The sequence below is a fragment of the Acomys russatus genome, chromosome 3, assembly GCF_903995435.1.
Source record: "Acomys russatus chromosome 3, mAcoRus1.1, whole genome shotgun sequence".
In the NCBI taxonomy this organism is placed as follows: domain Eukaryota; kingdom Metazoa; phylum Chordata; class Mammalia; order Rodentia; family Muridae; genus Acomys; species Acomys russatus.
In genome coordinates, this window is record NC_067139.1 from 61,883,950 (window position 1) to 61,896,986 (window position 13,037).

General features: G+C 45.2%; 1 protein-coding gene across 2 annotated transcripts in view; it reads right to left on the reverse strand.

Moving 5' to 3' along the window:
• Wdfy4 (WDFY family member 4) overlaps positions 1–13,037 on the reverse strand; it is a 238,370-nt gene that overhangs the window by 191,571 nt on the left and 33,762 nt on the right. Inside the window, exons 8-11 of one of the 2 annotated variants that reach the window (XM_051141818.1) lie at positions 11,774–11,931; positions 9,356–9,808; positions 6,825–6,929; positions 4,660–4,850 (exon numbers count right to left, since the gene is read on the reverse strand). In XM_051141818.1, the coding sequence (XP_050997775.1) occupies positions 4,660–4,850; positions 6,825–6,929; positions 9,356–9,808; positions 11,774–11,931 (907 nt within the window). Of the gene's footprint in view, positions 1–4,635; positions 4,851–6,824; positions 6,930–9,355; positions 9,809–11,773; positions 11,932–13,037 lie in introns of those variants that run through there. The other variant, XM_051141814.1, reaches the window with a different exon arrangement.

The following is a 13,037-nucleotide window of genomic DNA, read 5'->3' on the forward strand; positions in this document are numbered from 1 at the left end:
GACATGGACTGGTCCTTCAAGACATGGATTATGGGGTCAGAGCAAGGCTCCTCTGGAAGGGGGCTACTCAGGAACACAAAAGCTTGTGGTACAAGTTGGGGAAGGCCCTCATCTGTATAGACAGTCACAGGTGCCTGCTACTATCTCTGGGAACCCCTCTCTGTGTAAGCAACTCACTCCCAACTAAGTAGCATTTCTTCGGCTAAACAAGAAACTCACTTCAACCGTGAAATGGCCTTAAGTTTAAATTTAAGCCTCTTCCTTCTAAGTGATAATCTACACAGCAAGGCGAGCCTATAAATTATTCCACTTATTTGAGACTTGTGACATGTGCCATGAAGGAAAAAAAAAAAAGTCTGTCACCAAGACAATAGAAAATGTTATAAGTGCTGATGACAAACAGTGTAGATCTCTATGAGAGCCTCTAGTGGATCATGGCTATGAGGAGGAGGGTTTCAAGCAAAGGGATGAGGAAAGCCCTTTTGTTTGTCACATGACACACGCCAAAGCAAATGCAAAAGGGGAGAGTGGTTAAAATGGAAGACTTAAGAGATTGTAGATAATTGTCTGAGCACTGGATGGTCATGGAACATGCCCTGGTCCCCATCGGAAGTAAATTTCAGTGGTCCAACCTGACACCAGACACGGCTAAGAAGAGTTCCACCCATCCATCCAAGAGTGGCAGGCACAGATATTTTAAAGGAGAATCAATCCAACAGAAATCTTTGCCCATGATCTGTGTCCCTCAGTGGGTGTCACCTAGATGGCTACTTTCTTCCCTCTGGTTGGGAGGGGGAGGAGAAATGGCTGCCCTTAATTGTTGCTTTGTTCGATTTATTAAATTCCGGGTCATTATCTAAAATGGGGGTAATCTCATTAGAATGCAGACTGCTCTATTATTTCTTGGGATGGGGTTAATTTCATATTTGCAGAGTCATAAAGTAAAGAGTCCAAAATCCAATTACAAAGGCTTAATTTCAGAGCAACTAAAGAGAAACATTTCTATCATAAAGGAAAATAAATATTTCGGGACTTCGGGAAATGATTAGTCAGGAGCTGGGGGCCTAGGAGGAGGGGCTTCCATTACTGTCATTCAACTTTGCATGATAATGCATCACACCGGGTTCGGAGTCTGCAGAAAGGAGTAAATTGAATCAACCGAAGTCAAAGTAATCAGGATAGGGTTGACACATTTCAAGAAAGGTCAGCCTTAAGCGCATTTTCTCGTCCTTAACTCGGTTACCGTGTCATCGGCTCTGAGTTAGTATTCCTCTAGCCTGAATCTATAAAATAGATGTCTGCTGCTCAGCGCTAACTGCGTTAGGACTAACAGGATTTATTTCACATCCTATTATTTGTTATTCCTCATAATTCTCCATGTGTCATGCTGGAAGACTGGTGAGGTAATGCAATTAAGCTCAGAGTTGAACAGCTAAATGTATATTAGCAAATCAATCTGAATTTGTGCATAACCCAATCACAGTCCCCCTGGCCACAGGGAGGAAATTCATTTGCTTACATTATCCTTTAACTCAGTTATCCTTTGCCAGAATTGGTGATGTAGTCGCACAGCTTTGGTGTTGATACAGACACGCCACTGGATTCTGGAAGCATCCACCCTGAGGTGGTCTTCTCCATATGTGTGATGTGACTGCCCTCCGGAGTTGGCAACCTCACTGGAATGGACACTGCCTGCCTCCTTGCCCTGGGTCCCAACCCTCCATGATGGCTCCCCCTCATCCTGTATCCGACCCTCTATGTAAACCTAATGTCCTGGGCACAGCCAGCCTTCAGCATCTGAAATGGCGATCCAGCCAGAGAGAGCGCATTTCACATGGATGTTTCCAAAGTTGCAAGGAGCTCCCGGATGATTTAAAAACAATCACAGAGCCCACATCAGATTTCAGGGAACATTCACTAGCAAGTACTCATGTACTCAGAATCCAGCCTAGGCTCTGGGCACCCAGCCCTCTCTACCACCCACTGCACAGCAGTATGTAGTAGTCCCAGTCCATTGAGGGTGACAGCAGCTCCTGAGGCCTCCTAACCACCGAGCCGAGCCTTGAAGGGAGGAGAAGATGGGAGGCGAGCCTGAGGCTCCAACTTTGTTAAATGAGCTCACAGAGGGCTCGTTCCTTATGAACTCTCTTGATGCTGTGATTCTGAAATTATATTGAATCTGTAAAACACCATAATGGCTTTGCATTGCTAATTCTAGAAGTTCCGTCCTATTACCTAGGGGCTAGCACTCCAATAAGCCGCCTCTGGGCTTCAGAGTAAACAAGATGAACTTGCTGTGAGCAAGACGGAGCACTCTCCACGTTGGATAGAGAGCTCCTCCCTGCTTTCCAGCAGAGTCAGAGCGTAGCTTCTTCTCTGTGGATCTGGCTGGATTCTACTATGAACATATCAGCAATACTTTTTTTTCCCCAATGGAAAACCAAAGTCCTAGCTGTGGTCCTGCCTTCCCAGTTCCTATCAGAACACTCAAATTCAGTCACCAAACGCTTGACATCATGACACAGTTGCTCCGTTCTCAGCTACTAGGCTTATCATTTGAGTGACAGCAGTCTTTGAAGCCCTCTGGATCCTTCTGGTGCCCATATTAATCTCAGGTCTTTGTCAGCACTAAACTTTCACAAACTCTTTGCCCTTCTCTGGTACTAGGTATTGGATTCCTGGGCCTCCCTCTTGCTGGGCGAGTCTTCTGCCCCAGAGCCTCACTCCAACCCTCATTAATATTTGTCTTCACCCACATCCTTATGGCATTATTGTGTCTTTCAAAAGACATTTATCCTTCCTTTTGTGCTTGTTAGTAATCTCTTTCACTCATTTTTTTTTTTTTTTTGCCCTGTTATTAAATCATTACTTGAGCTCTCGTTATCCGTGAAATCCCTAAGTATGATCAGGCAGTTATTGTCCCTCGAGCCTCTAGGGATGCCTTAGCTATCCTTAGTAGCTCAGGCTAGGCCATGTGATAACAGAAATGACTTCATCAATGTCCAGCATGGACTCTGCAGAGAAATAGATGCAAAGACCCAAATACCACACTCCATACATTTAAAAGGACAGTCGAGAGAGCCACACTGAAGCCCATTAAGTTGAGATGTCAGGGCAATTCCATAATTTTCTTAAAGTTCCTCAATAACCAGATATGACAAATTCAGGAAACAAGAATATGTTTCTTTTGGGTTGTGTCATACACAGAGGTGATAAGTTCTGCTTAAATCTACAGGGAAACATTTACATTCACACCCCTTCACACAAACAGCATAAAACAAAAGAGAATTTTTTTTAAGTACCAGTTGATGGCACAGTCATTAAAGACTCAGGCTCACAACTGAAAAGATAGATAGATAAATAAATAAATAAATAAATAAATAAATGGCTTTTTTGTTTTGTTTTTATTCTTATTTGAAACACATAGCCTCAGTATGTTTATAGCCCTGGCTTACCTGGACCTTTCTGTGCAGATCAAATTGGCCTTAAACTCATAGAGATTTGCTTGCCATTGCACCCTAAGTGCTAGACTAAAGGAATGCACCATGACATTAGCCCCCAAAGAGAATTTTTAAAGGCATAAGTCACAAAATAACAAAGGGGGGAAAAAGCAAAAAAAATATAAAAGGATGGTAAATTAATATAGTATATACTTCTTGAAGTACTTAAGATAATTTTATTACTGTCAACATTACCAAACTAAAGACTTCTCTCTACTAGGTAAACTGATAATGCAGCCTTACTAGTCCACTTGTGTGCCTGACTCTACAGCTTTGGCTCTCTTTAGCTTCCTTTCTAGCTACAGGCTAACTTCTCAGAGCCCAGTGGATTATGGCACTGGTCTCTCCTAATAATCTCTAACCACAGCCACCAATACTCATGAGGTATCTATCCAGAGCACCCACCTCCTTCCCTAAGGTGTGACCAGCACTCGTGTGTTATAAGCACTGGCTCCTCAGCTCTTAAATAGCAGGGTCTCCGTCTCATTCTCATGTGTGTCCCAAGCACTTTCACCAGGCCTGGTCATTGGTTGGTGCTCAATAAATAGAGTCAATAGAGTACCTGTCAGGCCCCACTTTCCTGACATACAGTAGAGCTGGGTAGCTGCTGACTGGCCATGGACTACATTTCTCATCACCCCCTGCAAGTGACCAAACCTTGCTCAGAAATCTATCCAAAGAAAACCGAAAGAAAGCTGGGGCATGCTGCTTCACAGCCCGGATGAGGATGTCTCACACCATTCTCTCTAGCCTGTCTTCCCTTATCTTTCAGTTGAGTTAAGTCCCGGGGTGACAGCTGTTCCTGAATTGCACTCCCAAGTATTCATCAAATCTCCATTGAAAAAAATAAATTTAAGGCCAGATTTGGGGGTGCACATCTGTAATCCCAAAAGTTAGAAAGCAGAAGCAGGAGGACTAGGAGATCAAGGTCAATCCTTGACTACATAGTGAGTCCATGGCCAACCTGAGCTACATGAGACCTTGTCTCAAAAAACTTATGTGTCGGGCAGCTAAACACATGATACCTATTTGTTTCAGCAGCTAAAACGGTGGTACAACCATCTACCTGCCCAACACAATGAACCAGTGCATGAACAAAGGTGAGTCACACAGTGCATGGACCCAAGAAAACCAATCACAAAGGAGGGCTTGACCTCACCTTGAGAAGATCCAGCTTCAGCTGCAGCTCCGCCTGGGTAGATGAACACAAAGCACCCACAATGATGCTCATGTACTCCTCTGCGTTGATGACTGAGAGCTGCTCCAAGATGCTGAGTGAGGCCCCTCGGTAGCAATCGTCATCCAGAAAGATCTTGATGAAGGGCACCATGCCATGATCTTTTAGGACAACTGGGGACAAGACAGACAGGACAGGGCTAGAGAAGGTGGCCCTTGGCACTGCAATTCCATCACAAGGACTTTCAGCCTCCCAAATCAAGTACACTTCATTCTCTCTTTGGCCCTCTGGTAAATAGTTTTATGTCTTATAATCCACACCCATAATGGATTAATGTGAAAGAGAAACTTTGGTGCTGGAGAACTAAGAAGAAAAATTGCATTCTACATCAGTAAGAGTTCTATTTGGGGGAAGAAAAAACTCTTTGTCCAACATCTTCCCATAGGAGAAAGTTCAAGATAGGCTAAAATAAATTCAAAAGACTTACTGTACAACATAATGACTAAAGTTAATAACAATGTATTGTGAGCTTGATTTTTTTTTCTTCAAGATCTAAGTAATGCAGCCCTTGAGTGGTCCATCTATTTAGCTTCATTCCCTGACCTGCACCAATTTTTTATCCTCGCTGCCAAGGTTCTTTTTTCTGTTGTTTCTACTTATTCTTTGAGAATTCCATACATTATATTATATTATATTATGATCATATTATTCTCATTCCCCAACTCATCTATCTGCCTCCTGAATTTTATATATTTTCCAAGGAAAGAAAAAAAGGAACATGGAGTCTGAATTATGTTGGGTCTGAATGTGGGGCCTGCCTGGGGTGTTTTGATATACCCACTGCCACTCCACTGAAAATAAAGCTGATTTTCCCTTTACCAGAAGCTATCCATTGAAGAACAGTCTGTTGCCTGGGGTTGGAACCCTATCTTCCACCAAACATTTATAGACCGCAAACAAGAATTTAAGGTAGGGACACATTTAATTTCCTAGGTCTTTCCCTAGGGAGAAAATTAAGGGAATCTAGTTATGGTTTGATTCAGTTGCGGCCAATCCCAGACTCTTTGTGCCCAGGACTGGCATGTGGATTCATTCTCATGGAACAAAGACTCAGAATTGACTTGACCAAAGAGATCAATGTGGATCTATGCCCTTTGGGTTGTGAGTTGTGACACTGAACTCGTGGCCACGCTCCTTCTAAATGGAAATCCTGCTGAGAGGCCTGCTTAAAAGGAGGTTCCTGAGACTGACTTCCTTCTACTGCAAGTCAGATGTCTGAGAGCCAGTCTAGAAACGTGAATTCTATCCAGTACTTCGAGGCAGCATTGTGCAGGCTTTCCCTTGCTAAAACAGAATAATGAGATATTACATTTAGCGTAGTCACTCTGTGAGGGCTTCAGTGCCCTGGATATAGAAACCATCAAACCTGCTGGCAGAACTCAGTGCATCTGTTCACATCATACACTGATACTCAGAGAAAAACATGAAGGATTAACAAATTCAGTGGTTTACTCTGTGGTTTATAAGAAACATCTCCACTCAATGAAACAGGACGCCAATATATTTTACTTAAAAAGAGGGGGAAAGGGGTTTGTGGCCTCATTAATTTTTTTATTTAATTAATTTATTCAGCTTACATCTCAATTGTTACCCCATCCCTTGTATCCTCCCATTCCTCCCTCTCTCCCGCTATCATCCTATTCCCCTCCCCTATGTCTGTGGCCGAGGGGGACCTCCTCCCCCACTATATGATCATAGGCTATCAAGTCTCATCTTGGTAGCCTGCTTATCCTTTCTCTGAATGCCACCAGGCCTCCCCACCAAGGGGAAGTGGTCAAATGTGGGGCACCAGAGTTTGTGTTAGAGTCAGTCCTTGCTCTCCACTCAACTGTGGAGAAGGCCTCATTAATTTATAAAATGCTACATTAAGTAGTACTTCTTTGCCTACCAACTTTATCATGCTATATTAAGATACGTCGACTGAGGTGTCTATTTTACACATACTCACCAAATACCAACCAGCACATGGACGTTGGCCATCATGTTGACACTGACTATCCCTTGAATGTCACCTTTAGACACTCATGGGTAACTCACAGTTGATGTCTTGTTGAAGACCAACAGGGCAAGATTAGAGCTATGGTTACCTGCATTGCGAACAGAGCCTTGCAGAAGTGTGACCACGGTGTTCAGCATCACACAGGTGAGTTCCCTCTCTGGATCCTGCACACCAGGGCTGCACCCCTTGTTTCCTGTCACATTTAAGAATAGACAAATATATACTAAGTCTGCTGGGCACAATCTACAATCTCTTCCTCTTCCGGTGTCCAACTTCCTAAGGAGACTTGGATGCATTCTTGAAGCTACAGCACTGAAAACCCTAACCTCGGTGGATCTCCAGCTTAAGCAGCACACCAGAAATCTGGACATCCAAAGAACACTGCTGAACCCCTTCCTCAGATCTTGTGGGTTAGATCTTGAGTGAGACTGGGTAGTTCTTGTTCCTAATACATCCCCAGGTGAGGCTGATGGGCCTGTTGCAGCAGTCACTCTCCAAGAAGCACCGCTCTTGATAACAAATCAAGCCTTCTACCCAGACCTTCCCCTTATAGCTTGTCTAGAAAGGACATCTGCCATCTCATTGCCTGATCTATGAAGTGTCTTGGGAGGATCTGGAACAGACAGACAGGCCATTAGATCCCAAGCCCCAAACAAGGTCTCTTCATCTACCTCTGATCCCCAGTGTGAGCAAAGTACGGAAACAAATTGGAAGTTCAGCTTTCTATTTGGAGAATTAAAAAGAAGTAAATGAAAGGGAACAAGAAGAATTTATTTACCAGACAGGGAGCACTTGAGAATCAATAGGTCACATTTAAAAAACATAAAGCAGAGAGTTCGACTGGAAACATTAGCTCACAGGGAAAGCTAAACACTTCTGGGAATGGCTGTACGTCTGGGGTCGGATCGAAAAGTGGATCTGATCTTAAGCTGCTGAAAGGCATCGTCTGCCTAGGGTACCACAGGAATAGTCAGTGAGACTATTCTGCCTTCCCTGTAAACATCAAGGAAGTCAAGGGAGCGGGCGTGTTAACTTCATAAGGAGGGGACTGAAGGCAAGACGTTAGCTTTGGTTGGAATCCTTCCCCCAATGCCCTGTGGTGGGAACTTATGGTACTTAGAGGTACATCCTTCAGGAAGTAGCACTGGATGAGGTCATGAGGATAGACAGGATTTCTCTGTCTCACTGTGTGATGCTCTTTACCAAGTTACACCAGAGCTACAGCATCTTCTTTATATGCTGGCATCATGATACTGGACTCCCCAACCTCCAGAACCATAAGCCAAATAAACTGTTATTTGAGGAGATGGCTCCATAAATAGATCACTGGACTGCAAGTAAACTTCTATTCTTTAAAAATTCCCTAACCTCTGGCATTTTGTTATAGTAACAGAAAACAGACCAAAACTATCAAGAAAGAGGAAGAAGTATAGAGACACCTACTTCCAAAGGCTTGGTCTCGCTAAAGGCCTACACACAAAAACATATCCTGGAAACACATAGTCCTACATCCTGATCCTATTTGCAAACATTCTGGATAGGACACAGCTCCTTCCTGAACTCCTGTAGGGACCTAGGCTCAGTCTCCTACAGAGAAATACTGAAATGAAAATGATACTGTGTGCAGTGACTCCTGGACACCCTTTACATGCCACACACAGCAGCGCCTGTTTTTCCTTTCATTCTTATGAGGCCTGTGACATAGCTACTGTCATTTTACAGGGGAGAGAGTGGTCTCATAGAGATGATGTAACAGGCTAAGATCATTCTGCTTATACCACAGCGACGCTTCCAGCCAAGGCTGACAGGTTCCCACACTAACACATTCCCCATGACCTTCTTCCCTTCCAAGAAGCAGAAAACAGACAGCTTAGCAGTTCTGACTAAAATTGGAAGCAGAATTCCACCAGCATTTGGTGGCTGGGGCAGCCCCCCAGACCTGACCAGCCAGTGCAGCAAAGGGGGAGGAAAAGGCAAAGGTAGGCAGAGCAGAAATAAGTTCTGTGTCCTGCTGTCCCACCTCCAGGCTGGTTTCCAAGGGCAGCAGGGCACAGATTTGGGCAAACCAAATGGAATGGGAAAAGGAGTCTTTGTGCCTACCTCCTGTTGGAAAATCATTGGAGGTGAGGATTTCAAAGCTCCATGTAAAAGTGTCCCAGTGGGGCAAGCATGAGGCATGGTAAAGTAGGTATATAGCCCATCAGGACTGAGGGGCTCTGGAACCCCCACTCTCAGTGGGAGACTACAGAGCCACACTCCAGCAGACCCCAGAAGAGCTCCCAAAGCCTAGACCTTTCCAGGCTCCAGTACCCCTTTGTTTTATTGAAGGATCAGACGCCCTGGTGGTTTTCACCTGTATGCGTAGAAATAACCTGAGAATTCCCTGAGTCAGTTTCTGGAGTTGACTTAAAATAGTGTCCTATCCCTCTTACCTCTGGGGAAGACTTAAAGACTGCCTGTTCTTTGCAAAGCTATAAGCCCCAGAGCTCCTTTCTCTGTCCACCACAATATGATATGCACGGCCACATTCTCTGTTACATTGCAGGGTGGCCAGATTGGCAGAACCTGCCTGCCTAACAATGACCTCAGCCCATTTGCCCATCCCTCTGAAAGATGCACCTGACTTCCTCATGATCTTGGCCTGTTTCCGTAGCTGGGCCAGCAGCAGACCTAGAAGTCCTGAGTCCCGGAAGATGTCTGTGAAGAGCGGGTCACTGGCCGTGATCCTGAGGATGCTCCCCAAGGCCACAAGGGTGCAGGACAGCTCGGGGCTCTCCTTGATCAGACGCTGCACTTTAGCGAGGATCTCATGAGGCACATAGAGAAGCTGGAACACCAGAGTCTCCAGCAGCTGGAAAAAGTGTGCCTGCACTGAGGCCGGCTTCAGGGGCATGACCTCGACAAACTGTGAGATGGGCTGCAGGGTCCACTCCAACAGGAAGAAATTTCGAGGGTTCCAGGCCCACATGGTCTTGATGGCCGAAAGCACTTGACTACAAAGGACAGAGTCACTGGCTCTGTGGAAAACATTCTGCAGCACCTGGAAGGCCTGGAGATTCTTCACGGTCACACCTGTAGATTAAAAAGACAAAAACAAACAAAACAAAAAATCTGCAAGTTAGCACCTTGCCTGCCTAGGAATGCATGCTTGAGTTCTCATCAGGGCACAGCACTTGAAGTTTCTCTCTCTCTCGCTCTCTTTTTCTTTTTTTTTTTTTTAGTTCCTATGAGTACACATGTAGGAAATCTCAACACTCCAGCCATTGTGGTGGAGAAAGGGCCGCATCTGTATTCCAAAGATAGGCTAGCTAACAGGGTACCATCTATGGCCACTCTGAGCCAAAACTCTGAGCCTGTCTGAGACACACAGGATTTCCAAGGGGCAGTGTTAAAAGAAGCAAGAGTCCCAGGGGTCCTGCTCAAACTATGGCACCAGCCAAGGACAATATGTGCAGTAAACTTAGAACCCCTACCCAGATCTAGCCAATGGACAGGACATTCTCCACTGTTGAGTGGAGAGTGGGGTCTGACTTTCATGCAAACTCTGGTGCCCCATATTTGACCATGTTCCCTGGATGGGAAGGCCTGGTGGCACTCAGAGGAAGGATAGCAGGCTACCAAGAAGAGACTTGATACCCTATGAGCATATACAGGGAGAGGAGGTCCCCCTCAGTCACAGTCATAGGGAAGGGAAGTAAGGGGAAAGCAGGAGGGAGGGAGGAATGGGAGGATACAAGGGATGAGATAACAATTGAGATGTAATATGAATAAATTAATAAAATATATTAAAGAAAAACAGAAGCAAGAGTCTCATTAGCTGCCTTGTCTACAGCCGCACGTTAAGGTAGCATACTTGGAATCTACTGAAGAAGATAAAACTATGGGATCAGAAGTAAGCCAACCAGTTTCTTCCTATTTAAAATCACTGGTCCACGCTATATTTGCACTGAACAAAGCCAGGCTAGGAGATCTAGTTTCCATCAACTAGTATCAAACGATGCTGGAGATGACTGTGCAAGGTCAGGTTGCCTTCTAGACAGGTGAACGGATGCACCTTCCTTACACACTTGACCTTTCTCTCTCACTTATTCTTTCTCACTGCAGGATACCTGGTCCAAAGCCCCCTTTCTAACTTTGAATTTGTTAAAACTCAGAGGCTTTTCCCTGTCAACCATTTCTGATCCTCTTTGTCTGCTTGTATCCCATCCAACACCCTTCTCCACCTGGTGCTTGCAAAGTTACCAGCTCCCGCCTCCCCTCATAGCCTGTCATTTCCTGCCCCAGCTTGCACCTCCAGACCTACCCAGATGTTTCAGACCACTGTTTCCTCCCCACTTAGTATTTTGTGCCATTAAACTCTTCCCTTCCCTCTCAACCTAGACATCTCACACTTAGCCTTCACAATTCCCTCAGCAGGACATCCGTGCAGGGTTTCCTGACAGACCCACTAGAGGTCAGACATGTGCCAGCACTTCCATCCAGCAGCCTGTGGTTTGCTGCCTGGCAATCTCTGCAGTGGGGTTTTAGAGAGCTGACACTAGTTCTTCACACCAGTACCCAGTAGGGGGCAGAGCCCCTGCCGCTCAGAAAGCATCCGTGTGCTCACTGGCATCATCAACTCATGCTCAGCATCCTGGGAAGAGAAGCCAGTGACTCTGAGCCTGGGTGGCTGACTCAGGGTCATCAGTCCCCACTGTACAAGCAAATGGTACAGGATGAGTCACCCAAGCGTAGGGGTGGAGTTCTAGAAGTTGCCTCCCTTGCTTGATGGGGGCTTTGCCTCTGCTAAGGAATATTTCCTCCGCTTGCCACACACAATAAACCTCTTTGTACAAAGCTGAGATTGTTCAGGTGGAAAGTAGATTAAGGAGAGATTTAATATCCATGAGCCTAGGTTATCTCTGAAGGTCACAGAAAGCCTCAGACCATGCGGCATGATTGACAGGTGCAAAAGGAATCGGACAGCTAGCTGCATAGCCTTCTCGGGACACATCATACTGGACTCTCCAGTTACCTGGAGACACAGTGAGGACCCACCCGAAGCCTCATGATGGAACTTGAAGCCTTCAAGCTGAGGATATGTGACGCTGTCAAACACCTTCAGTTCTGACCTCCCACAAGTTGTCAGCCACATCACCAGCTCCATGAGCTCCTGGAGCTGGGGTTCCACCTCACCCTGGGTCAGCCCATCGTACCTGCAGGAAGGGGAGTCGGGGTAGGGAAACAGGGTCAGCTCCTGGATGGGGCAGCTACACATTTGCATGCTGTGCCACTCAGAAAGACCAGAAGGTCTCTCTATTCAGGGAGGCTGCAGCACCAAAAGCAGGGAGAGTGCCCTGGGTAAACAGCACTCCATTTGCAAACTCCAGCCTTCCACCTAGAGAAGTGCAATGAGATTTTATTTATTTTTAGCGTATATATATGAGTGTTTCAGCTGCATGGATGTATGTGCACTGTGTGTGTGCCTGCAGAGGCCAGAAGAGGATGCCGGGTCCCCTGAAACTAGAGTTACTGGTGGTTATAAGTTACCTGGTAGGTGTTTGTAACTGAAACTGGTCCTCCACAAGAGCAGCAAGGGTTCTTAACCACTGAGCCATTTCCTTGACCCCCATAAGTTGCCTCTGACTGTGCTTTGCCCTCTATAGCTTCCATTGCCACCTGCCAACTGAGTCCTCAAAACATCAACTGGGACTGGGGTGTAGGTTGGCTGATAGAGTGCTTGTCTAGCATTCAAAGTGCCCTAGTTTTGATCCATAGTACTGTGTAAGGCCAGCCGTGGTGATGTTTGGCTATAATCCCAGAATTCAGAAGGTGGAGGCAGGAGGATCAGAAATTCAAGGTCTTGATACCAGCCTGAGCTACAAGAATTACATGAGACCTTATCTAAATAAAATAAAATAAAATTTCAAAGCACGCACACACAGAAATCAACTAATAATTCCAGAAATTTTTTTAAAATCATGCTTCAAATTAATTTCTTATAATACAGCTACTTATAAACATTTTATTTTGCTATTAATTATTGCTGTTAGCATGTTACTATGCACAATCTACAAATTCAACTTGGTTACCAGTATGTATGTATGTATGTATGTATGTATGTATGTATGTATGTTTGTAGGTATAGGAGAAAACAAGTATGTGTCGAGTTCCATAAGATCCATTGCTGCAGACGTTCACTGGAGCTTTTCAGAACATACTCTGTGTAAGCTGAGACTGCTATACAGAGAAACCTGTGAGAGTCCACAGCCTGTTTAGAGAAAAGCTGCTTTCTTTGGCTGGATTCCCAAAAGGCATGAAC